The following is a 26,902-nucleotide window of genomic DNA, read 5'->3' on the forward strand; positions in this document are numbered from 1 at the left end:
GACAGAGTCTCGCTCTGTCACCCAGGCTGGAGTGCAGTGGCCGGATCTCAGCTCACTACAAGCTCTGCCTCCCAGGTTTACGCCATTCTCCTGCCTCAGCCTCCCAAATAGCTGGGACTACGGCGCCCGCCACCTCGCCCGGCTAGTTTTTTTTTTGTATTTTTAGTAGAGACAGGGTTTCACCGTGTTAGCCAGGCTGGTCTTGATCTCCTGACCTCGTGATCCGCCCGTCTCGGCCTCCCAAAGTGCTGGGATTACAGGCTTGAGCCACCGTGCCCGGCCTAATATTTCCTTTTCTTTATCAGGAGTATAAAGTAGGAGGCATGGGGAATTCTCTCCCTGTTCTGTTCAGGCATAGGTTAAGGAAACACCAATTCCTTTAAACATATGCATCTGGAGTTGTCAGTTCTGAGTATCACAGTTATTAAAATATGACACAGTCCTTGCCCTCAAGAAATTGACAAGGTAGAAAAGTAGAAAATGGTTCTTTTTGTTTCCATCCCGACAAGCATTCTGCTCTAGTAGTGTATACTCAGCAAAAGGAGCAAAAAGTGCCACTTCCAGCTCCAAATCAGCAGGTCAGGTGGTGGGGTCTGGCCAAGTTCACACACAGAATAATTAACTCCTGCATGCTACCTGGGATGACATTTATTCAGTGCTTGCTATATGCCAGGTATAATGCTACACCTTTTTTTTTTTTTTTTTTTTTTTTTTTTTTTTGAGTCGGAGTCTCACTCTGCTGCCCAGGCTGGAGTGCAATCTCGGCTCACTGCAATCTCCACCTCCTGGGTTCAAGCAATTCTCCTGCCCCACCGAGCCTCCAGAGTAGCTGGGAATACAGGCATGTGCCACCATGCCCGGCTAATCTTTGTATTTTTAGTAGAGATGGGGTTTCATCATATTGGCCAGGCTGATCTCGAACTCCTGACCTAGTGATCCACCCACCTTGGCCTCCCAAAGTGCTGGGATTACAGGCGTGAGCCACCGTGCCTGGCCTACACCTTCATTTAAATACTATACTCATTTAATCCTCACAACTGTTATGTGAAATAGATACTATTATCCTTAATTTTACAGGTGAAGAAATGGAAGCACAGAAAAATTAAGTGACTTGCCCAAGGTCACCCAGCTAGTGTCAGCATTTGAATCTAGGCAGTCTGTAAAGCTTGTGGTCTTAACTCTTTATTATACTGCTAACACCCCGGATTAGGATAGCAGAAGGAATTAAAGCTCAATGGAGAGAGAGAGGACTTGACAGAAGGTAGAATCCATGTAATCTGTCCATAAGAGGAGAAAATTGAGATTACAAGTGAAAGTGGAATAAGATAGAGGGTCTTTGGGCATTTGAGGTGCAATCAGTGGATTGTAACGCCCTCCCTGAGCAGGATTTGTGTCTTAATCATTTTGCACCTAGCATAAAGCTGGACTCGTAATCAGTCTCAAAAGACATTATTGAATTGAATGATGGCTGAGTAACATCATCTTTGTAGAAAGGACTGGCTCATTTGTCATTGTCCACAAGGGGCAATGCTGCTTATCTAGCAGGTGTTGGCAGTCACAGAGGACATGGTTGGTGGAGAGGGTGTGCTGGAGGGTTGTCAATATTAGTCTTGGAGTCATATTTATTTGCAGAGGCTTCTCCAATCCTCATTAAAGGCCCAGTGATGTCAGGCTCTCCACCCCTGTACCCAGATAGAAATATGCACCAGGCACTTCATTTTCTTTCATGAAAAGGCTGGCCTATTACAGGTGGGATTGTTCATTGCTCCCAGCCCATCAGCTTGACACTGTATTCTTGGTCTATTCTGTGGGGACAGCCCTAGAATAGACACTGAGTATCCATCAGAGTAGGCACCCTGAGCAAACTTCCTTTCCCAAACTCTCTTCCTGCCCCAAACTTGATTTGGTTTGGTGGCTGGAGGAGAGGGAGGGCAGAGGAGACACCCCTTGACCACCTCACATCTTTGTTGGTTCATGGGTCTCAGCCCTTTCCTATCATCCCAACCAGCCTGAAATTGTTACTTTCTGCTTTATAAATTCCTTTTTTAAAGTATTGTCAGTTAAAAAAAAAAAAACAAAACAGAAAACGATTGTCTGCCTGTAAGAGCAGGTGTGAGAGAAAATGAAGTGCCTGGAGCTTATTTCTCTCTGGCGGTGGGGTGGAGGACCTGACATCATGGGGCCTTTAATGGTAGCCCCCCAGCTTCACATTCCCTAACCTTTCTGGAGAGGAGGGCTTGGGAAAGGCACATGGAGGTAGGGTGGAGCTGGGGGAAAACAGGCCTTGTACAAAAGCTGAGTAGCCAGATGTTCACTTTACAGCTCTTCTATAAAACTGGCAGGGCAGATATAGATTAAAACGAAGGACAAACTCCATTTAAAGTGCATTACAGCTTAGGAACCAGCACCCCCTGGGCAGGAGAAGGGAGGGAAGGGCACAGAGGCCACATCAGTCTCCTTCCTTATCTAGGGCCACATGTCTCTCTCCTAGCTTTGCCAAGGGTGATTTACACCCCCAGCTGGAATGACTCTCTTTCTGGGCTGATTACATCGGCAAATGCCCCCCAGAGGCCACAGCAGGATGGCCATATTCAGAAGCAGCAGCCAATAAATCTCAGAGGTTTATATTGCGATTCTCAGTACTCCCCGCTGACCCTCTGCCAGGCTGGCTGTGGAAGTAAGGAGGGGGTCAAGTTAGAGGGTTAGGGGATGAAACCCTCCACTTCCTTTCATCACCCTCTTCTCCTTCTCTCTTTCTATGCACTGCTCATTCTTCCAAGCCATTCTGCTTCTGGCTTTATCCTGGGATCTTGTGGGATCCTGGGATCTTATTGACCTAGGCCCAATAAATACCCTTATCCTTATGGGTAGACGTCCTGTGTTCTGGGCACAGATGTGTTTCTACCTGGTTGTTTAATCCTGATAGAGTAGCTTGCTCTCTGAAACTGTCATCATGTGAAAAGGATGGGTTCCTAATTGGTCTCTCCAGGCACCTTCCTTAGTGAGCTTTGGTCCAAGGAAATCTCTGCTATTTAGTGGAGGGTTTAATCTTTGCATCTTCCCTCATGACACCATCGGGGCTGAATTTTGGAATCTAATGCCCCAGGTGTGCTCCCTCGGCAAAGCCATTCCACCTGTCTGTGACCCATCTTTGCAGAATCTTGAGCTTAATAGCCCCCAGTCTTACCCTAGAAGTCACTTAGGAGGGGAAAAACGAGATCATAGATGTGCCAATTCTAAGAAAAACAAATACTAGAAATGCAAATGCCCTTGTGTTGGCTTGTTCAAGTTTTGTTACAAAATCTCTTTTGTGGTAGTGTCTGTTCTGTGATGTGTGGGTGAGTGGAATCCGGAAAGTGAAAAAGGGTGCTTTTTTTGGAGAAATATTTGGTTCCCCTAGATGGCGAGTTTCCAGCGGCAGCTTCCACAGTGTCTTGCTAGGCGAAGTTGGCAGACGGCAGGTGGGCCGCCTCGGAAGAGCAACCTCTTCCGCGCCAGCCCGGCGGCTCCCGGGGCGCTGGCCCTCCCTCGCCCCGACCCGCTTCGTCCCTCGGTCTAGCGCTGGAGGGACGTGGTGCGGTCGCGCGCTTCGGAGTTGGAGGGCGGCGCCCAGGACCCTGGTGGGAAAGTGTGTGCGTCGCGCCGGAGGGCGGGAGGCGGGGGTGGGAGGCGCCGGCCGGGGGAGCCCAGCTCACAGAGCTCCAGCGGAGGAGCGAGGGGAGCGCGGAGCCCGGCGCCCACAGCTCGCCATGGTGCGCCCCCCGAGCCCGCGACCGCTGCCGCCCGTAGTCCTGATGTTGCTGTTGCTGCTGCTGCTGCTGCTGCCGCCGCCGTCGCCGCTGCCTCTCGCAGCCGGTGAGTGTCGGAGCGCGCACCGGCCGGGGGTGCAGGGGGAGGGGGAGGTGAGGTGTAGGCGAAGCCCGGGGCACCTGCCCGGAGAGGGCGCAGCAGCCTCCCGGTGCATTCGAGCCGAGCCAGGGGAACTGGAGCAGGAAGCGCAGGGTGCCTGCAAGGGGCTGAGGTCACACCTAACACAGTGTGCGAACTGAGGTAGACTGAGTGCCAGCAATGGCCTGGTCACCCAAGCATCTCCTCCTCGCTCCTTTCCCCCTCGCCCCTTCCCTCTTTTGAAGTAGGTCTACACAGTCACAGAACAACCCACAGCCAGGTCATTACCAAGACAGCGTCTCTAGGAGGCGGGGAGAATCAGAAACAGTGTCATTTGCTCCACGTGGGCTTTAACGCTTCCATCTGCTTTAAGGACTGAGGAAGAAACTAGGTACAGGTGAAGAAAAAGAAGTTTGTTAGAACTGACTTGTTTCATGACCTTCTATAATAGCAGGGCTCGGAAGCCGTCTAGCACAGTGACTTGCCCCTTGGATAATAAATAATCCACAATAGATGTTTTGTAGATGTAGTTCAAGGCCTGGTCTTAGAAACAGGCCACTCCCCCAAGGAAGAACAGTGTGGGATCCGAGATCCCTGGAAGGCTCATGGCCTTCGTGAGTGGTATGGGTGTGTGGAATCTTATTAAGAGACTTAATGAAGGGACTCCTAAGACAGAGAGACCACCACACTGCCCTGAGACCTCAGTCCACAAGGCACTGCTGTAGAAATGCTGCCTTGAGAGAGATATGGAAGGAAGGAGGGAAAACCCTGGTCTGTCCACCTGCCAACATCAGTAAGTCAGGGCAGCAAGACATCACCAGTCTGATTTGACTGCCTAGGAAATTTCACTAATCCTAAAGGTTATGGCTGCATGTCAGGATCAGGGGAAAACATTAAACACCTTTCTCATTAAATGATCCAGTGTTGGTGACAGATCTATTTTCCACAGTAATACTTGACAGCAATGACTTCTGGTTAAGTGGCCTCATTGAAAATCCATAAAACAGTCATCTAGGAGGTGCCATGTAGAGCCAAGTGCTCTTCAAGAGCACAGACCAACAGAGGGCTTTGGGGGTGGAAAATACCACTGCTCAGGGCCTGCTAAAAGCCAAGCATAAGGCCGGGCGCGGTGGCTCAAGCCTGTAATCCCAGCACTTTGGGAGGCCGAGACGGGTGGATCACGAGGTCAGGAGATCGAGACCATCCTGGTGAACACAGTGAAACCCCGTCTCTACTAAAAACTACAAAAAAAAACTAGCCGGGCGAGGTGGCGGGCGCCTGTAGTCCCAGCTACTCGGGAGGCTGAGACAGGAGAATGGCGTGAACCCGGGAGGTGGAGCTTGCAGTGAGCTGAGATCAGGCCACTGCACTCCAGCCTGGGCAACAGAGCGAGACTCCGTCTCAAAAAAAAAAAAAAAAAAAAAAGCCAAGCATATAGGAGACCTCCGATTCGTAGGGAAGTGGTGTCATGTACTGAAAATCCTTCTGAAGTAGAGAGGAGGCTAGAGTCCCGGGTTCTAGCCTTGACTCAGTCTTGACTTGCTACATCCCCTGATGCACATTACTTTTCTTTGTTCACCAATCTATAAAATGGGTACCTGAGCTGTGGGCCTCATTGATGAGAAACAAATGAGGATCTTGTGCCCTAAGGCATAGCCTGATCTGACCCCTTCTGTAGCTACTCATTCTCTGATGAGCCAAGAAGCAGAAAACAAAGTTACAAAACCAGGTTGCTAACAAATCAATATGAAATAGACATGGCAGTGGCTGCATAAATGAGGAGGTGGGGCAAGTAATGGAGAGTGGTATGGACTATAACAAGCTGGAAAAGGTATGACTTGTCAGAAGGGGGCAGTCATTACTCAACTCCACCTGTTACATGTGGGCCCAAGTGTTTCCATTTTTCAAGACAAATTGGAAATTAATAGTTTTCTTTGAAATCTGATTTTTTTTTTTTTTTTTTTGAGACAGGGTATCAATCTGTCACCTAGGCTGGAGTTCAGTGGTGTGATTCCAGTTCACTGCAGCCTCGACCTCCCATACTCAAGCGATCCTTCTGCCTCAGCCTCCCCAGTAGCTGGTCTGAAGGAGAGTGCCACCACACCTGGTTAATTTTTGTATTTTTTGTAGAGACTGGTTTTTGCCATCTCTGATGCCCAGACTGATCTTGAATACTGGGCTCAAACAATCTGCTCACCTTGGCCTCCCAAAGTGCTGAAATTATAGGTGTGCGTCACCGCACCCAGCCTAAAATCTGATTTTTAAATGTTGGCCACTAATTACAACTTTAAGAAAATACTGGCCGGGTGCGGTGGCTCACACCTATAATCCCAGCACTTTGGGAGGCCGAGATGGGCAGATCACGAGGTCAGGAGATTGAGACCATCCTGGCTAACACAGTGAAATCCTGTCTCTACTAAAAAATAGAAAAAATTAGCCAGGCGTGGTGGTGGGTGCCTGTAGTCCCAGCTACTCAGGAGGCTGAGGCAGAGCTTGCAGGCAGCCGAGATAGCGCCACTGCACTCCAGCCTTGGCCACAGAGCGAGACTCCATCTCAAAAAAAAAAGAAAAAAAAAAAAAAAAAGAAAAGAAAATACTGTGAACGTGCAAAACAAAACAAAACAAAACCCCAAAAAACAAAAAAACCAAAACACACAAACAAACAGAAAAAGAAAATACTGCCGGGCATTTTAGCTCACGCCTATAATCCCAGCATTTTGGGAGGCCAAGGTGGGTGAATTGCTTGAGCTCGGGAGTTCGAGACCAGCCTGGGCAACATGATGAAAGCCCATCTCTACAAAAGATACAAAAATTAGCTGGGCATGGTAGTACATGCATGCAGTCCCAGCTACTTGGGAGGCTGAGGTGGGAGAATTCACTTGAGCCTGGGAAGTTGAGGCTGCAGGCTGCAATGAGTGGCGATTGTACCACTGCACTCCAGTCTGGGTGACAGAGATTAAAAGAAAGAAAAGAAAAGTAAAGAAAAGAAAAGAGAAAAAGGAACAGAACTTTGCTGACTAAAAAAAAAACACATTTGGACACTGGATCAAATTATGACCTTTGCCCTGGATCAAGTCCTGTTTCACAATCCAGGAAACACAAGTTCCAGCTTGTTGAGATGAAATTTAATGTGGCCCCGAAGTTCTTTGTTGAGATGAATGCCCCTAAATCCATCACTGCTCAAACTTGGTAGTGTCAACTAAGAAATTGTTTTCTTTTGAAAATGTTTACAACTCAATAGTTAGTACAGTTAAATATGTACAGCCAGGCGCATTGGCTCACACCTGTAATCCCAGCACTTTGTTGAGGCCGAGGCGGGCAGATCACCTGAGGTCGGGAGTTCGAGGCCAGCCTGACCAACATGGAGGAATTCCTGGGTAACAGGAGCACAACTCCATCTCAAAAAAAAAAAAAAATTATAGTCCAGTTACAGCAATAGGACTTGAATCTGCTACTTTGTGTACTTACCACTTATTGGGTACCTACCTACTGGAAGTAACATCATAAACTTGTAGAAATTCCTCAATCTTTTTAAATCCATGTTCCCTTTTGGTAAATATATAAAATATCATACCTTCCTTAAATACTTTTTGAAATCTCAAAAGCTTTTTCTTTCATCTTCTACATGTAAAATTATCAAATATGCTTTTTGGAAATACATATTTCCTAGAGAAATTCTGATATACTTTTTCTTTTCCGTAGGTTACTGGGGTACATACAGGTGGCGTTTGGTTACATGAATAAGTTCTTTAGTGCTGATTCGTGAGATTTTGGTGCACCCATCACCCGAGAAGTATATACCGCACCCTATTTGTAGTCTTTTATCCCTTCCCCCCGCCATGCTTCCCCCCAAGTCCCCAAGTCCATTGTATCATTCTTATGCCTTTGCATCCTCATAGCTTATCTCCCACATATCAGTGAGAATATACGATGTTTGGTTTTCCATTCCTGAGTTACTTCACTTAGAATAATAGTCTCCAATCTCATCTAGGTTGCTGTTAATTCATTCCTTTCCTTTTTTTTTTTTTTTTTTTTTTTTTTTTTGGCGGAGTCTCGCTCTGTCGCCCAGGCTGGAGTGCAGTGGCCAGATCTCAGCTCACTGCAAGCTCCGCCTCCTGGGTTTACGCCATTCTCCTGCCTCAGCCTCCCGAGTAGCTGGGACTACAGGCGCCCGCCACCTCGCCCGGCTAGTTTTTTGTATTTTTAGTAGAGACGGGGTTTCACCGTGTTAGCCAGGATGGTCTCGATCTCCTGACCTCGTGATCCACCCGTCTCGGCCTCCCAAAGTGCTGGGATTACAGGCTTGAGCCACCGCGCCCGGCCTTTTTTTTTTTTTTGAGATGGAGTCACCCAGGCTGGAGTGCAGTGGTGTGCTCTTGGCTCTCTGCAAGCTCTGCCTCCCGGGTTCACGCCAGTCTCCTGCCTCAGCCTCCCAAGTAGCTGGGTCTACAGGTGCCCGCCACCACACCTGGCTAATTTTTTTTTGTATTTTTAGTGGAGATGGGGTTTCACCATATTAGCCAGGATGGTCTCGATCTCCTGACCTCATGATCTGCCCATCTCGGCCTCCCAAAGTTCTGGGATTACAGGCGTGAGCTACAGCACCCGGCCAATTAATTCCTTTTTATGGCTGAATAGTATTCTATTGTATCACAATTTCTGTATCCACTCGTTTATTGATGGGCATTTGGGTTGGTTCTATGATTTTGCAATTGCAGATTGTGCTGCTATAAACATGAGTGTGCAAGTATCTTTTTTTGTTTAATGACTTCTTTTCCTCTGGGTAGACACCCAGTAGTGGGATTGCTGGATCACATGGTAGTTCTACTTTTTTTTTTTTTTTTTTTTTTGAGATGGAGTCTGGCTCTGTTGCCAGGCTAGAGTGCAGTGGCACAGTCTCGGCTCACTGCAACCTCCGCCTCCCGGGTTCAAGCAATTCTCCTGCCTCAGCCTCCTGAGTAGCTGGGACTATAGGCACATGCCACCACCCCCAGCTAATTTTTGTATTTGTAGTAGAGATTGGGTTTCACCCTGTTGGCCAGGACGGTCTTGATCTCTTGACCTTGTGATCTGCCGGCCTCGGCTTCCCAAAGTGCTTGGATTACAGGTGTGAGCCACTGCATCTGGCTTTTTTTTTTTTTTCCAGAGTTTCGCTCTTGTCCCCTAGGCTGCAGTGCAATGACTTGATCTCATCTCACTGAAACCTCTGCTTCCTGGGTTCAAGTGATTCTCCAGCCTCAGCCTCTCGAGTAGCTGAGATTACAGGTGACTGCCACCATACCCAGCTAATTTTTGTATTTTTAGTAGAGATGGAGTTTTGCAGTGTTGGCCGGGCTGGTCTCGAACTCCTGACCTCAGGTGATCTGCCCACCTCAACCTCCCAAAGTGCTGGGATTACAGGTGTAAGCCACCATGCCCAGCCTACTTTTAGCTCTTTAAGGAATCTCCAGACTGTTTTCCTCAGTGACTGTACCAGTTTACATTCCCACCAGCAGTGTAGATCAGTAGTTCCCTGATCACTGCATCTGTGCCAACATCTACTGTTTTTTGATTTTTTGATTATGGCCATTCTTGAAGGAGTAAAGTGCTATCACATTGTGGATTTGATTTGCATTTTACTGATCATGAATGATGTTGAGCAATTTTTCATATGTTGGCTATTCGTATATCTTTTGAGAATTGTCTATTCATGTCCTTAGCCCACTTTTTGATGGGATTGTTTGTTTTTTTCTTTTTCTTTTTTTTGAGATGGAGTCTTGCTCTGTCGCCCAGGCTGGAGTGCAGTGGCGTGATCTCAGCTCACTGCAAGCTCCGCCTCCTGGGTTCACACCATTCTCCTGCCTCAGCCTCCGAAGTAGCTGGGACTACAGGTGTTCGCCACCACACCCAGCTAATTTTTTGTAGTTTTAGTAGAGATGGGGTTTCACCATGTTAGTCGGGATGGTCTTGATCTCCTGACCTCATGATCCGCCCGCCTTGGCCTCCCAAAGTGCTGCGATTACCAGCTTGAGCAACCGCGCCCGGCCGATTGTTTTTTTCTTGCTGATTTGTTTGAGTTTGTTGTAGATTCTGAATATTAGTCCTTTGTCAGATGTATAGATTGTGAAAATTTTCTCCCACTCTGTGGGTTGTCTGTTTACTCTGCTGACTGTTCCTTTTGCTGTGTAGAAGCTCTTTAGTTTAATTAAGTACCAGTTATTCATCTTTTTTTTTTTTTGCATTTGCTTTTGGGTTCTTGGTCATGAAATCCTTGCCTAAGTCAAGGTCTAGAAGGATTTTTCCAATGTTATCTTCTAGAATTGTTATAGTTTCAGGTCTTAGATTTAAGTTCTTCTTTTTTTTTTTTTTTTTTTTTTTTTCAGATGGAGTCTCACCCTGTTGCCCAGGCTGGAGTGCAGTGGCATGATCTCAGCTCACTGCAACCTCTGCCTCCTGGGTTCAAGCAATTCTCCTGCCTCGGCCTCCTGAGTAGCTCGTATTACAGGCGCCCCCCCCGCCCACCACACCCAGCTAATTTTTGTATTTTTAATAGAGGCGGTGTTTCACCATGCTGGTTAGGCTGGTCTCGAACTCCTGACCTCAGGTAATCCACCCACCTTGGCCTCCCAAAGTGCTGGGATTACAGGTGTGGTGGCCAGATTTAAGTTCTTAATCCATCTTGAGTTGATTTTTGTATAAGATGAGAGATGAGGACCCAGTTTCATTCTCCTACATGTGGCTAGCCAATTATCCCAGTACCATTTGTTGAAAAGGGTGTTCTTTCCCCACTTTATGTTTTTGTTTGCTTTGCTGAAGATTAGTTGGCTGTACTGGGGCAAAACACCAATCTCTGATGTTAGAGATAAAGTTACTACCTTTTTGATCCACCATCTGCAGTGGAGTCACCACCAAAATGCAGATTTTCATAACACCCTTTATGGAGAAAGCCATCGCTCTTGAGGTTGAACCCTTGAATACAAGGAAATGTAAAAGCCAAGATCCAGGATAAGGAAGGAATTTCTCCTGACCAGTAGTAAAGACTGATCTTTGCTGGCAAGCAACTGGAAGACGGATGTGCTTTGTCTGACTATAACATTCAAAAGGAGTCCACTTCGTGGTGGTCCTGAGAAAAGGAAGAAGTCTTACACTACTCCCAAAAAGAATAGACCGGACACTGTGGCTCATGACTATAATCCCAGCACTTTGGAAGGCCGAGGTGGATGGATCACTTGAGGCCAGGAGTTCGAGTCCAGCCTGGCCAACATGGTGAAACCACCTCTCTACTAAAATTACAAAACCCAGCTCGGTGTGGTGGCACGTGCCTGTAATCCCAGCTACTTGGGTGGCTGAGGAAGGTGAATCACTTGAACCCAGGAGGCGGAAATTGCAGAGAGCTGAGATCATGCCACTGCACTCCAACCTGGACAACAGAGTAAGACCTGGTCTCAAAAAAAAAAAGGGAAAAAAAAGCATAAAAGAAAGAAGGTGAAGCTGGCTGTCCTGAAATACCATAAGGTGGATGAGAATAGCAAAAATAGTCACCTTTGTCAGGAGTGCCCTTCAGGTGAATGTGGTGCTGGAGTGTTTATGACCAACCACTCTGACAGACACTATTGTGGCAAATGTCTGACCTATTGCTTCAGCAAACCAGAAGACAAGTAAAAGAAATGAAGACAGGCTGAGTGCAGTGGTTCACACTTTTAATCCCAGCACTTTGGAAGGCCAAGGTGGGTGGATCACTTGAGGTTAGGAGTTCAAGACCAGCCTGGGCAACATGGTTAAACCCTTTCTTTACTAAAAATACAAAAATTAACTGGGCATTGTGGTGGGTGCCTGTAGTCCCAGCTACTTGGGAGGCTGAGGCAGGAGAATCGCTTGAACCCAGGAGGCAGAGGTTGCAAGGTTGCAGTGAGCTGAGTTCGCATCACTGTACTCCAGCCTGACTCTGTCTCAAAAAAAAAAAAAAAAGAAAAGAAAAAAATATAAAAAGAAATGAAGATACTGGTTTACTTGGGAGCACAGTGACTAGAAGAGGGCTTCAGGGGTACTGGTAATGTTCTATCCTTTATCTGGATTCTGGCTACTCAAGTATATTCAATTTGTGAAATGCATTGAGCTATACATTTTTGATTCATGTACTTTTCTGTGTTACACCTCAACAAAAAGTTTATTACCAAGGAAGGTGTACAAATGGCTAACAAGCACATAAAAATATGCTCAACATTTGTACACATAAGGGAACATATATGCTCCCTTAGTCATTAGGGAAATGCAAATGAAAACCTCAATGAGATACCACTTCATGCTCACAAGGATGGTTATAATTTTTTTAATGGGAAATAACAAGAGTTGGCAGTATGTATAGAAACTAGAATCCTCGTACATTGCTGATGGGAATGTAAAATGGTGCAGCTTCTGTGAAAAACAATTTGGCGGTTCCTCAAAAAGTTAAACATAGAATTACCGTATGACCCAGCAATTCCACCCCTAGGTATGTATCCCAAAGAACAAAAAACAGGTGTTCAAACAAATACTTGTACATGAAATGCTCATCAAAGCGCTATTCACAATAACCAAAAGGCGGAAGCAACCCAAGTGTCCATGAACTGAAGAATAGATAAACAAAATGTAGGATATCGATATAATGAAATATTATTCATCCATAAAGAACAATAAGGGGCCGGGCGCGGTGGCTCAAGCCTGTAATCCCAGCACTTTGGGAGGCCGAGACGGGTGGATCACGAGGTCAGGAGATTGAGACCATCCTGGCTAACACGGTGAAACCCCATCTCTACTAAAAAAATACAAAAAAATAGCTGGGCGAGGTGGTGGGCGCTTGTAGTCCCAGCTACTCGGGAGGCTGAGGCAGGAGAATGGCGTGAACCCGGGAGGCGGAGCTTGCAGTGAGCTGAGATCCGGCCACTGCACTCCAGCCTGGGCGACAGAGCGAGACTCCGTCTCAAAAAAAAAAAAAAAAAAAAAAAAAAAAAGAACAATGAGGTACTGGCTGGGTGCGGTGGCTCATGCCTGTAATCCCAGCACTTTGGGAGGCCAAGGCAGGCAGATCACCTGAGGTCAGAAGTTCAGGACCAGCCTGGCCAACGTGATGAAAACTGATCTCTACTAAAAATACAAAAATTAGCCAGGTGTGGTGGCATGTGCCTGCAGTCCCAACTACTCAGGAGGCTGAGGTAGGAGGATTGCTTGAACCCAGGTGGTCAAGGCTGCAGTGAGCTGCAGTGCTACTGCACTCCAGCCTGGGACATAGAGCAAGACCCTATCTAAAAAAGAAAAAGGAAAAGAAGGAGAAGAGAAGGAGAAGAAAGGACGAGGGAAGAAGGAGAAAAGTTGATGGTGGCTTGATCTAAGGAGGTAGTGACACCCATGGAGAAAAGTGGGCAGATTCCAGATGTGTTGTGAAGTTGACAGGACTTGTTGGATTGAACACAGGCTGTGAAAGGAAGAGATGAATTAAGGTGCGGTGGCTCACACCTGTAATCCCAGCACTTTGGGAGGCCAAGGTGGGAGGATCACCCAAGGTCAGGAGTTTGAGACCAGCCTGACCAACATGGAGAAACCCCGTCTCTACTAAAAATATAAAATTAGCTGGGTGTGTGATAATGCATGCCTGTAATTCCAGCTACTTGGGAGGCTGAGGCAGGAGAATTGCTTGAACCTGGGAGGCCGAGGTTGTGTTGAGCCAAGATCACGCCATTGTACTCCAACCAGGGCAACAAGGGTGAAACTCTGTCTCAAAAAAAAAAAAAAAAAAAAAATTCTCCTAGATTTCTATCTTTGAACAGCTAGGGAGATGATGATGTTCTATTACCCCATGTTGAGCACCCTAAATCCTAGGATGCAGGGGATTCCTTCCAGGCTGTGGAGGAATCTTGGTATTTCTGAGTAAGAGACAGGGTTGGTGTACCCTTTCTTTCCTTCTGGAATTAGCTCTCTACCCCAACCCCAGCCAGTTTCCACCTTCCGGTATTTTTAAATGACTTTTAATGGGAGACTCAAAGTTATTGCTGACTGCCATTTAGCACTCCCTTGTCCGTTCTCAACTCTCTGGTTCTGATACTAGCCCTGCCCATGGCATGGCTCTGCCGGGGCCCCCTTCCTCTGTGCCTGTCAGGGTCATCAGGCTCGCCTTCAAACAACTATCCCCTTTGCCTCCCTGAAGGCTGAGCAGCCTCTCTGCAAACCCCTATTGTTGGACCTGGTCTGTTCTGTCTGGACTGTGGCAGCTGCAGACTATCTAGTCCTGCTGGGCTTCTCTCTCTCTCCACGCTTATTCCTAAAAGCCTTTTGTGCTACCCTAAGACTTTCACAAAGTTTCATCAGGAGTATCCGTCTTCCAACCTCGTGACTTGGTATTCCCAGACAGCTACTCTAACCTTATGTGAGCCTCACCTGGTATCTCCCTTTACAGGAGACCCCCTTCCCACAGAAAGCCGGCTCATGAACAGCTGTCTCCAGGCCAGGAGGAAGTGCCAGGCTGATCCCATTTGCAGTGCTGCCTACCACCACCTGGATTCCTGCACCTCTAGCATAAGCACCCCACTGCCCTCAGAGGAGCCTTCAGTCCCTGCGGACTGCCTGGAGGCAGCACAGCAACTCAGGAACAGCTCTCTGATAGGCTGCATGTGCCACCGGCGCATGAAGAACCAGGTTGCCTGCTTGGACATCTATTGGACCGTTCACCGTGCCCGCAGCCTTGGTGAGGCTCCCATTATAGAGTGGGCTAAGCTGGGGAAGATGGCTCTAGGGGGTTGTTTTTTAATCTTGCAGGATATGGGCCACGTGGTAGATTCTGATGAGGAGGATAATGAAGCTCTGCATTTGACATCAGAAAAGGTGGGGGGATAATACCAGGATCTCCTTGGGGCCCCATAACACTGCCCTCTCTTCTCCCTACTTCCCCCTTTCTTACCTGGCAACATGTCAGTTCCCACTTAGCAGAGCTGTGAACCAGGCTGAGGCCCAACCTGGGGAGTTCCTGGAACAGATGGTATGGACAGTAGATGGGAGAAAAGAGTCTTAACCCATAAATAGGCTCCAAATACCAAGTTCAGAGAAATGGGGAGGTAACATCTTGGTCCAGCCTTTAACAGAAAGAATACTCATTAACCAGCCAGGAGATGTAAGAGAGAGAAGGCACAGAAAGAGCCAAAGAGGAGCTGCCTGTCACTCTTTCCATAGGACCCTTATTAGTCAGCTTTTACCGGACTATGTTGCTGTAACAAAACAGCAACTTGCAAAACAAAGGTTTAATTCTTGCTCATGTTCTGTATTGGCTCTTCCATGGGTCTTATTCATTCTGGGATCCAGGCTCACGGTGCAGCCTCTGTCTGGGATGTTCCCTTCTCGTGGCAGGAGGAAATGAGCATTGGTAGAACCACATGATGATTTTTAAAGTTTCTGCTCAGATCTTATATACACTACATCTGCTTACATTTCATTCAGAGAGCAAGTCACATGGCCAAGCCTCACATCACTGGATTGAGAATTGTACTTCTCCCACAGGGAGATACCAAAAATCTCATGGCAATAAATGAGGATATACAATCTTACAGGGAAGGCAAAGAATGATTGGAAACAATAATACAATCTATCATTGTCAAGTATTCATTTACTTCCCTTCTGCAAGTAAAATACACCCACCTATTTTCCATGAAAGATGCCCTGAGAGCTCTGTTCAAACATGACATCAGGCCGGGCACAGTGGCTCACACCTGTAATCCGAGCACTTTGTGGGCCAAGGAAGGCAGATCACTTGCATTCAGGAGTTTAAGATCAACCTGGCCAACATGGTGAAACCTCATCTCTACTAAAAATACAAAAAATTAGCTGGGCTTGGTGGTGGGCGCCTGTAATTGCAGGCTATTTGGGAAGCTGAGGCAGGAGAATCACTTGAACCGGAGAAGCAGAGGTTTCAGTGAGTGGAGATTGCACTACTGCACTCCAGCCTGGGCGACAGGGTGAGACTCTGTCTCGAAAAAACAAGCAAACAAACAAACATGACATCAGGCTTCAAGTCTAGGATCTCATGATAGTTTTCAAATTGGGTCTGGATGTGGCTCCTCTTGATCTAAAAACTTATGAACTAAAAAGACAAGTCATCTGCTTTCTATATGTACTCACCACACAATAAAGGAACAGGGTCAGGATAACCACAACAAACATTGTCAGAAAGGGGAGGAATGGGCATCTAGGTGTGGTGACTCACACCTGTAACTTTAGCACCTTGGGAGGCCAAGGCGGGAGTATCCCTAAAGCCCAGGAGTTTGAGACCAGCCTGGACAACGTAGTGAGCTCCCATCACTACAAAAAGATAAATAAATTAGCTGAGTGTGGTGGTGTACAACTGTGGTCCCAGCTACTTGGGAGGCTGAGGTGGGAGGATCACTTGAGCCCAGGATTTTGAGTCTGCAGTGAGCCATGATCACACCACTGCGCTCCAGCCTGGGTGACAGAGCGAGACCCTGTCTCAAATAAATAAATAAATAAATAAATAAATAAATAAATAAATGAGAGACACACAGCAGACATTGATTCATAGCAATTCTGAGATCCTGCTACACAAATGTTGTAAGGACCCTCTTCCCTGGGAATAGGGATTGCTCTTTAATAAGGCCCTGTTTTTGCTCTACAGGAGTAGTTGCGCTGTCCATTGTTTTCCACAGCTCTTGGCCCAGCCCTCTGGAAAGGTCCTTCCTCTTTCAGTTTTCTCTTTGACCACTTTTGAAAAGGGCATTAGGGACTACAGTCTACCTGGGGACTGAGCCGCATTCTCAGCCTGCTTCCTGCCTGAGAAATGTTGGGCCATTTTAAGTCTCAAATAGTCACAGTCTCTTTTAATCTACACTGGTAGCTCTTTGTAGTACAACTCTCTGAAAACATAATTGCTGCTTATGTCTTTGATTTCTATCATCTCATGTGCCTGTGGCCTTTCCCACAATTCAAGACATGCCTCTTTTTCTACACCTAATTAGAAGCACCTAGCCCTTATCAGGCTTCTGTGGAAGAGCCACTACTTTAGTCTTTTTTCACTGAGTACATTTGTCCAACTGGCAGGACTTATTGGAACCATCTTAATCAACTGAAAGATCTCCACAAACAGTATGATAGCCACATAACTCATTTGGTCTTTCCCCCAAGGCTGAGTTGTAATCAGCCTTATCACTCAAAGCATTTTTTAAAATGTTTTATCTTTTACCTTATGAATACGAGAAACAGTGGCATTTCTTTTCTTTTCTTTTCTTTTTTTGAAAAAGAGTCTTGCTCTGTTGCCCTGGCTGGAGTGCAGTGGCTTGATCTTGGCTCACTGCAACCTCTGCCTCCCAGGTTTAAGCGATTCTCCTGCCTCAGGCTTCTGAGTAGCTGGCACCTGCCACCATGCCCAGCTAATTTTTGTATTTTTAGTAGAGAGAGGGTTTCACCATGTTGGTCAGGCTGGTCTCAAACTCCTGACCTTGTGATCTGCCCGCCTCAGCCTCCCAAAATGCTGGAATTACAGGTGTGAGTCACCACGCCCAGCACAGTTGCATTTCTTAATCCTACAAGTCCTGAAATTTCTAGATTATCTTTTCCTCCACATTTGGGAACTGGCCAATTCTTTTCTGAGCTTATGTCTTGTAGTACCTTGCCAAATGCAGCCAATAGCAATCAAGACATACTAGTAAACTGCTTCTCAGTTTCCCCTAACAGTACAAGCTCATTCAGCATATAATCTTCCCAGTTATCACAGGCAACAATTTTACCAGATGCTTTGCCACTGCATAATGAAGACTGCCATCTTTCTAGCCCCCAGTAACAGCTTCTTTACCACCTACTGCCCAGTACCAAAACCAATGACACACATTATATTATTTCTGTAGCACTCCACTTCTAGGTACCAATTGCATTTTATTTTTGCTGTTTTTTTAGTCGGAGTCTCACTTGTCACCCAGGCTGGAGTGCAGTGGCACATTCATAGCTCACTGCAGCCTCAACCTCCTGAGCTCAAGTGGTCCTCCCACCTCAGCCTCCCGAGTAGCTGGGACTACATGTGTGTGCCACCGGACCCAGCTAATTTTAAAATTTTTTGTAGAGATGAAGTCCTGCTGTGTTTCCCAGGCTGATCTTGAGCTCCTGGGCTCAAGGAATATTCCCACCTCAGCCTCCCAGTTGCATTTTTTTTTTGTAAGATGGAGCCTCACTCTGTTGCCCAGGCTGGAGTGCAGTGGCATGGTCGTGGCTCACTGCAGCCTCCGCCTCCTGGGTTCAAGTGATTCTCCCACCTCAGCCTCCTGGGTAGCTGGGATTACAGGCATGCGCCACCATGCCCAACACATTTTTTTTTTTGAAACGGAGTCTCACTCTGTTGCCCAGGCTGGAGTGCAGTGGCATGATCTTGGCTCACTGCAAGCTCCACCTCCCAGGTTCACGCCATTCACCTGCCTCAGCCTCCCGAGTAGCTGGGACTACAGTCACCCGCCACCACACCCGGCTAATTTTTTGTATTTTTAGTGGAGATGGGGTTACACTGTTAGCCAGGATGGTCTCGATCTCCTGACCTCGTGATCCTCCCACTTCAGCCTACCAAAGTGCTTGGATTACAGGCATGAGCCACCGCGCCTGGCTAATTTTTATATTTTCAGTAGAGATGGGGTTTCACCATGTTGACCAGGCTGGTCTTGAACTCCTGACCTCAGGTGATCCACCCGCCTAGGCATCCCAAAGTGCTAGGATTACAGCTGTGAGCCACCGCACCTGGCACCCCATTGCATTTTTAGTAAGAATTTGCTAGGTTATGCTGTTGTAACAACCAGTTCCCAAATCTCTGGCTTTCAACAACAAAAATGTATTTCTTGCTCATGTTACACATCTGCTGGAGGCTTCTATGAGTTGGCCTTGTCTCTGTTCTGCTTGTCTTCTTCACTGGAGGATCCAGGCTGGTAGAGGAGAAAGAGTAGCAGCAGAACCACGTGAGGGTCTTAAAGCTTCTGCTCAGATGTGATTTACATCACTTCAGCTCACAATCCACAGGCCAGAGCAAGTCACATGGCCAAGCCTGCCAGCAGTGGGGTGAGGAAGTGTACGCCTCTCACAGGGAGTGTGAAAGTTACATGGTAACAGGTGGGGAAGTATAATCCTCCCAAAGGGTGGGGAACAAATAATTGGAAACAATAATACAGTTTGCCACACTCCTTGTTCCCTGTTTTCTACTCCTCATCCTAATCACTTCTCTTTCCGAACTTCCTCGGAGGCTTCTCCCTGAATCCTCTTGCCTCCCTACACTGTGTGCTGATAAGTGCGATGGTGCTCAGCATATTTATTTATCTCACTTATACCGTGGTGCTCAGCACACAGTGTGCTCAACAAATGGTAGCTCTTATTATTCTTATAGTTTATTGGTGGAGCCCAGCCTATACCTTATGGCCCTGCATTTTTCTCGTCTCTGCACAGCTTGCAGCTGGTTAGGTAGAGGCTGTGCTTTTCCTTTTCTCCACAGGGCTTTGAGGTCTGAGCCAGCAGCTTCAGCCCCTCCCACCTACTCCACCCTGATCCTCAGCATTCTGGTGCTCCCCGCCTTGTCTCTAGGTAACTATGAGCTGGATGTCTCCCCCTATGAAGACACAGTGACCAGCAAACCCTGGAAAATGAATCTCAGCAAACTGAACATGCTCAAACCAGGTGTGGAGGGCAATTAGGCTCGGGAACCAGAGGCTGGGGCTGGACCCTGGAGGAAGGGTGACTGGGGAGGGGCACAAGTTGGGGGGCTTATAAGGGGAAAGTTTCTAGCCTACCAAGTGACTAAGGAAGACTGTGTCAGGCTGGAAGTGTGAGCTCTGGGGCATGGTCTGGTCTCACAGGTGTCTCCAAAGGACAGCAGTTATTAGGGAGGCTGTTGAAGAGAGCCCATTAGGGCTCCCTGTTTCTACAAGGCGGGCCCCTGCAAAGGGTGTGGTGGGAGTGGCAGCAGCCCCAGGAAAAATTGTGCTGAAATGGAGTATTTACTTGCATTCAAGGCAGCTGGGAAAGTAGCCTTTTTGTCCCTGAAGAATAGGAAATTGCTGTTTTCAACCATTCTAATGGGATGGGCGAGGTGTTGGGCAGGAAAAGAGAGTGTGACTCTGCACGGGGTGACTCAGGGTGGGGAGCCATCAGTCTGGCAAGGACTGTGATGCATGTTTTTCAGGAAAGTGAGACTATGAGTTAATTGAGGAAAAACATACACACATGCTTTTTGAGAAAGATGTGAGCTTTGCTGTATAGTCAGTTTTTTATCATTAGAATTAGAATTTTGAGAAAAAGGCACAGAGTTTCATGCATGAAAAACTCTTAGTGACAAGCTTAGCAAATAACCTGTTGCAATTACTTGATTACTATGGCTGCTGGAATATTCTGTTAATAGAAATATCACCATAATTTCCCAAGATTCAGAGTATGGGGAACAGAGTATACATGGATCAATAAATGAAAGATGGGCAGGTGACATTAAAATGGAACAGGATAGGTGCAGATGAAGCCAAAACCAAACCAGAAGCCTCAGCTAGAATTTGGCTGCATCTGTTTTGGACAGTTTTGAAAGTGCTTCAGAATGTTGCAGGTACTCTGGGTTATCTTTTCTACCTTCAGCTCTCACAGCGCAGCACTGAGGAAAGAGGTATGGTTTTCTGAGCTTTCTGGCCGCTTGAATTCTAGATAAATGGGTGTTCAATGCATATAGATGATGATAGTGATTATTCTTATTATTTTACCTAGTCAAGATGAGGAGTTGGGCCGGGCACGGTGGCTCATGCCTGTAATCCCAGCACTTTGGGAGGCCAAGGCGGGCAGATCTCCTGAGGTCGGGAGTTCAAGACCAGCCTGGCTAACATGATGAAACCCCGTTTCTACTAAAAATACAAAAAAATTAGCCGGGCGTCGTGGCGCGTGCCTGTAATCCCAGCTACTCGGGAGGTTGAGGCAGGAGAATTGCTTGAACCCAGGAGGCGGAGGTTGCAGTGAGCTGAGATCTCGCCACTGCACTCCAGCCTGGGCAACAAGAGCAAAACTCCGTCTAAAAAAAAAAAAAGAGGAGTAGGATGGGGAAGGCTTCAGAAGAGCAGGCAGAGTTTGTGGGGAGAGGGGAAGCCCTGGATTAGGAGTGGGTTTATTCAGGACAGGCTTTCTTTTCCTCCTATATCCACTACCTTCCTTGTCAAATCAGGGGTTTTCCGGGGTTCCTATGGAGCCTGGGCTGCAGGCATGCAGAGGGCCCAGCCCAGTGACTCCGTGCCCTTTCCCCCCAGACTCAGACCTCTGCCTCAAGTTTGCCATGCTGTGTACTCTAAATGACAAGTGTGACCGGCTGCGCAAGGCCTATGGGGAGGCGTGCTCTGGGCCCCACTGCCAGCGCCACGTCTGCCTCAGGCAGCTGCTCACTTTCTTCGAGAAGGCCGCCGAACCTCATGCGCAAGGCCTGCTACTGTGCCCATGCGCCCCCAACGACCGGGGCTGCGGGGAGCGCCGGCGCAACACCATCGCCCCCAGCTGCGCGCTGCCACCTGTGGCCCCCAACTGCCTGGAGCTGCGGCGCCTCTGCTTCTCCGACCCGCTTTGCAGGTGTGTGGTTTGGGAAGACAGGGTGGGCAGGGATGTGGCACACGCCACTCCTTCCTGGCCATGTTCCTGTGCTGAGCAGGGTCTGACCCTCCCAGGGAACCGTGGACCCACTGGCTGCTTTACCAAGTAGCTACACTGGATATTTTGTGAAAGTCTTTTCTCAAAAAGAATATGTTTTTTTTTCTTTGCTGTAAAATCTCAGGAAATATAAAAATGTATTTTAAAATATCATTCAAAATTCTATCACCTGAAGATAATCTATCATACTTTGGGAAGCATTTCCTTCCAGTCATTTTTCTATCCAGATAACAAAAGTAGACATTCTGGGAATATATTTGTGCCTTACTTTTTTTCTCTTATGGCACATATCTCATGAGCATTTTTCCGTGGAGATGGTGTGGGGTAGTGGTAAGAGGGGATCTGAAGTCAGACAGGTGTGAATTTAAATCCTGGGTCTCTGCGATCTTGAGCACATCACTTAACTTAAAAATTCCATCACTAAACCTAAGGTTCCACTTAGTCTCCTGTAAAAACTGGGATAATAATGCAGACCTCATGGGATTCTGGTGAGAGTTAAATTACATAATTTATATAGAGTGGTGTAGAGTACTGGTGAAGAGTAAGTGCTCAATAAATGGTAGTGCTTATTTTTTCACTTACTGTCCTTTAAGAACTTTTTTCTTTTTTTTCTTTTTGTTTCCTTTTTTTTTTTTTTTTTTGAGACGGAGTCTCGCTCTGTCGCCCAGGCTGGAGTGCAGTGGCCGGATCTCAGCTCACTGCAAGCTCCGCCTCCCGGGTTCACGCCATTCTCCTGCCTCGGCCACCTGAGTAGCTGGGGACTACAGGCGCCCGCCACCTTGCCCAGCTAGTTTTTTTCTATTTTTTAGTAGAGACGGGGTTTCACTGTGTTAGCCAGGATGGTCTCGGTCTCCTGACCTCGTGATCCGCCAGTCTCGTCCTCCCAAAGTGCTGCGATTACAGGCTTGAGCCACTGCGTCCAGCCTTTTTTTTTTTTTTTTGAGACAGAGTCCCCCTCTGTCACCCAGGCTGGAGTGCAGTGGCACGATCTCGGCTCACTGCAACCTCTTTCTCCCAGGTTCAAGCGATTCTCCTGCCTCAGCCTCTCGAGTAGCTAGGACTACAGGCTTGTGCCACCATGCCCAGCTAATTTTTGTATTTTTAGTAGAGATGGGGTTTCACTATGTTGGCCAGGCTGGTCTTGAACTCCTGACCTTGTTATCAGCCTGCCTCGGCCTCCTGAAGTGCTAGGATTATGGGTGTGAGTCACCATGCCCAGCCAAGAACTTGATTTTTAAATGCCTGCAGTATATTTTATGTATGGATGCCCTACACTTTATTTAACCATTCCTCTATTGCTAGATATTTAGGTTGTTTTTTGTTTTGTTTTGTTTTGTTTTTAAGATGGAGTCTCATTTTGTTGCCCAGGCTGGAGTGCAGTGGTGCGATCTCGGCTCACTACAGCCTCCTCCTCCTGGGTTCAAGGGATACTCCCCCTTCAGCCTCCCGAGTAGCTGGGATTACAGGCGCCCGCCACCATGCCCAGCTACTTTTTTTTTTTTTGTATTTTCAATAGGGATGGGGTTTCGCTGTGCTAGCCAGGCTAGTCTCGAACTCCTGGCCTCAGGTGATCTGCCCGCCTTGGCCTCCTAAAGTACTGGGATTATAGGTGTGAGCCACCGCGTCCAGCCAGGTTGGTTCTTTTTTTTCCTTCTTTTTTTTTTTTTTTTTTTTTTTTTTGAGACAGAGTCTTGCTCTATCACCCAGGCTGGAGGGCAGTGCTCACTGCAACTTCCATCTCCTGGGTTCAAGCAATTCTCCTGCCTCAGCCTTCTGAGTAGGCTGGGACTATAAGTGCACACCACAGTGCCCAGCTAATTTTTGTATTTTCAGTAGGGATGGGGTTTTGCCACATTGGCCAGGCCAGTGTTGAACTCCTGAGCTCAAGTGATCAGCCCACTTCAGCCTCCCAAAATGCTGGGATTATAGGCATGAGCCACCATGCTTGTCCAACTCTTACTGTTTAATCTTTGTGCACTAATGTAATTATTACTTAGGATGTGCTGCTACTAGTGCCATGGCCAGATCAAAGGACATGGGAGATTTGTAAGGTATTTGATAGATTTGATAAATATTCTCTTCAGGAAATTTGAAATTCTGATCTGGCTTTCCTGTGTCTTCTCAGGATAAAACACTCACAAAATTGAAGCTATCATTCATTCAAGTGACATTTGTTGACAATAACCTTGGTTTGCAACTTGGTTCTCCTACTTAGTTCTTTGTAACCTTGGGCAAGTTACTTAACCTCTGAGACTACCACTTTCCTCATCTGTAAACTATCTTATAGTCAGGGCTCTTAATAATCATAATACTAACATTTATTGAATAACTAAATACTTACTATGGGCTAGATACTGTTTTAAGTATTAATTCATCTAAACCTCACAAGAACCCCAATAAGGTAGATCGATCCTTCCTTCCTTCCTTCCTTCCTTCCTTCCTTCTTTCCTTCTTTCCTTCCTTCCTTTCTTCTTTCCTCTCTCTGTCTCTTCTTCTCTCCTTCCTTCCTTTTTTCCTTCCTCTCTCTTTTTCCCCTTCCTTCCTTCCTGTCTCCTTCTCTTCTCTTCTCTCTTTCTTTCCTTTCCTTTCCCTCCCTCCCTCCCTCCTTTCCTTCCTTCCTCCATCCCTCCCTCCTTTCTTTCTTTCCTTTCTTTCTTTCTTTCTTTCCTTCTTTCTCTTTCTTTCTTTCTTTCTTTCTTTCTTTCTTTCTTTCTTTCTTTCTTTCTTTCTTTCTTTCTTTCTTTCTTTCTTTCTTCCTTTCTTTCTTTATCTCTCTCTCTCTGTCTCTCTCTCTTTCTTTCTTTCTTTCTTTCTTTTCTTTCTTAACAGGGTCTTGCTATGTTGCTCAGGGTGGTCTCCAACTCCTGAGCTCAACTGATTCTCCCACCTCAGCCTCCCAAGTAGCTGGGATTACAGGCGTGAGCCGCTACGCCTGGCTTATGCATTCTCTTGCTTCATCCTCACAAAAATCCACGAGGTAGTGCTGCTGTCATCTCTATTTTATAGTTGAAGAAACTGAGGTTAAAGAAACTATCTGAGATCTCATAAGTAGGGATCGTGGAGCCCAAACTCAGAGTGAAATGCTGTGGGTTCCGAGGAATGGTACATTTAATTGTGACAGGGGCACACTTCACAGAGGTAGAGGTCCTGGGCCAGGCTCTGAAGGCAGAGGAGGATTTGACACGACAATGGGCATTCCAAGCTAATGGGACATGAGGGAGAAGGCCACAGGCCGGACCCTCAAGGGTGACTCTTGAAATTTTCCTGGCTGAGTGCAGTGGCTCACACCTGTAATCCCAGCACTTTGGGAGGCCAAGGCAGTTGGGTCACCTGAGGTCAGGAGTTTGAGACCAGCCTGGCCAACATGGTGAAACCCCATCTCTACTAAAAATAAAAAATTAGCCAGGTGTGGTGGCACACATCTGTAGTCCCAGCTACTCGGGAGGCTGAGGCAGGAGAATCACTTGAACCTGAGAGGCGTAGGTTACAGTGAGCCAAGATTGAGCCACTGCACTCCAGCCTGGGCAAGAAAGAGCGAGATACCATCTCAAAAAAAAAACAAGAAAGAAATTTCCCTTCTTCCAGATCACGCCTGGTGGATTTCCAGACCCACTGCCATCCCATGGACATCCTAGGAACTTGTGCAACAGAACAGTCCAGATGTCTACGAGCATACCTGGGGCTGATTGGTGAGGCTGGGGGCATGTGTAGGGAACCCCATGTTGGCTAGGCCTGAGGGTAAGAATGCTCTGGAGATAAAGGATGTGATCCTGTCATGGGTGGAATAAGGTGGGAGCTAAAGTTAGGGTTAGCCTAGGCCCTGACTACCCTTTCCCTCTTCACTCCACAGGGACTGCCATGACCCCCAACTTTGTCAGCAATGTCAACACCAGTGTTGCCTTAAGCTGCACCTGTCGAGGCAGTGGCAACCTGCAGGAGGAGTGTGAACAGCTGGAAGGGTTCTTCTCCCACAACCCTTGCCTCAGTGAGTGTGCTGTACTTGCTCCCAGCCCCCGGGGCTGAGTCAGCTGGACTCAAGAGAAGGAAAAGGGTCAACTCTGTGGCCCAGGCTGGTTCCATCCATCTCCACCAGACAGAGCAGCTCCTAGCATAGGCTTTCATTGCCGCAGCCCGGGCCTTTCTTCTGTCTCCCACTCCCTGAGAAACCTCCCACGCTGCCTGTTCAACCTGTCTGGAACCCAGGAACATCTCCAGCTCAAGAAACAAGTAGAATGAGAGAGTATCCTACTTCCACCTCCCACCCACTTGCTCCCCTATCGCCCAGGGTCCCCGTGGCATTCCCTTTCCTTCCTTGGGAGCCTGAGAAATCTCCTGCCCCTATACCCTTCCAATGAGCCTTCTCTCCTCTCTTCAGCGGAGGCCATTGCAGCTAAAATGCGTTTTCACAGCCAGCTCTTCTACCAGGACTGGCCACACCCTACCTTTGCTGTGATGGCACACCAGGTAGGGCCTCCTCTGTTACACCCCTCAGACTTTACTGGGCCAGCTGGGGAAAACCCAAATTAGGCAGACAAAGGGATAGAGGTGGGGGGCTGACCTCCTCATTGCTATGAATATAGAGACCTCTACTAGATACCTCAGGGGAAGGGGAATACCTCTTGACTGAGGCTGAGGTAGTGAAGGGGTTGAAGAAAATCCCCTGAGATAACTCTATTCCATTTCTTTCACAGAATGAAAACCGTGCTCTGAGGTCACAACCCTGGGCGCCCTCTCTTTTCTCCTGCACGCTTCCCTTGATTCTGCTCCTGAGCCTATGGTAGCTGGACTTCCCTAGGGCCCTCTTCCCCTCCACCACATCCAGCCAGACTTGCAGCCCACAAGGTGTTAGGAAAGGACAGCAGCAGAAAGAGGTGCAGTGCACAGATGAGGGCACAGGAGAAGCTAACGGTTATGACCTCCAGATCCTTATTGGTCTGGTCCTCATTCCCTCCACCCCGTCTCCACTTCTGATTCATGCTGCCCCTCCTTGGTGACCACAATTTAGCCATATCATCCGGTGGTGACCAGCTCCACCAAGCCCCTTTCTAAGCCCTTCCTCTTGACTACCAGGATCACCAGAATCTAATAAGTTAGCCATTCTCTATTGCATTCCAGGTTAGGGTTAGGGTAGGCAGGACTGGGTGTTCTGAGGTAGCCTAGAAAGACATTATCCTTTGTGAGGAAGGTTCCTGCCCACTCATCTCCTCCTCTGAATGGTGGATGGAAACCTACTGCCTGCACTGCCCTGTCCCCGGATCCTGCAGAACATCTGGGCATCAGGAGCTGGAGCCTATGGGCCTTGCTTTATTCCTATTATTGTCCTAAAGTCCCTCTGGGCTCTTAGATCATGATTAAACCTTTGACTTAA

At 47.4% G+C, this 26,902-nt stretch overlaps 1 protein-coding gene and 1 pseudogene across 1 annotated transcript; both read left to right on the forward strand.

The window, feature by feature from the left end:
- Positions 1 to 3,388: 3,388 nt before the first annotated feature.
- LOC105467253 (GDNF family receptor alpha 3) lies at positions 3,389 to 26,902 on the forward strand. The gene is made up of 8 exons (XM_071098367.1): positions 3,389 to 3,855; positions 14,297 to 14,584; positions 19,450 to 19,542; positions 21,144 to 21,456; positions 25,120 to 25,223; positions 25,385 to 25,519; positions 25,910 to 25,998; positions 26,226 to 26,902. The coding sequence occupies exons 1-8, from the start codon at positions 3,750 to 3,752 to the stop codon at positions 26,313 to 26,315; spliced, it is 1,218 nt and encodes a 405-aa protein (XP_070954468.1). The 5' UTR covers positions 3,389 to 3,749; the 3' UTR covers positions 26,316 to 26,902.
- Positions 10,781 to 11,529, forward strand: LOC105490431 (ubiquitin-ribosomal protein eS31 fusion protein-like; annotated as a pseudogene).

The sequence above is a fragment of the Macaca nemestrina genome, chromosome 6, assembly GCF_043159975.1.
Source record: "Macaca nemestrina isolate mMacNem1 chromosome 6, mMacNem.hap1, whole genome shotgun sequence".
In the NCBI taxonomy this organism is placed as follows: Eukaryota; Metazoa; Chordata; class Mammalia; order Primates; family Cercopithecidae; genus Macaca; species Macaca nemestrina.

Coding starts and splice junctions, on each gene's coding strand:
- LOC105467253 (XM_071098367.1), top strand. CDS start 3,750: ATGGTGCGCCCCCCGAGCCCGCGACCGCTGCCGCCCGTAGTCCTGATG. Junction 3,856..14,296: donor GCCGCTGCCTCTCGCAGCCG/GTGAGTGTCGGA, acceptor CTCCCTTTACAG/GAGACCCCCTTCCCACAGAA. Junction 25,520..25,909: donor CTCCCACAACCCTTGCCTCA/GTGAGTGTGCTG, acceptor TCCTCTCTTCAG/CGGAGGCCATTGCAGCTAAA.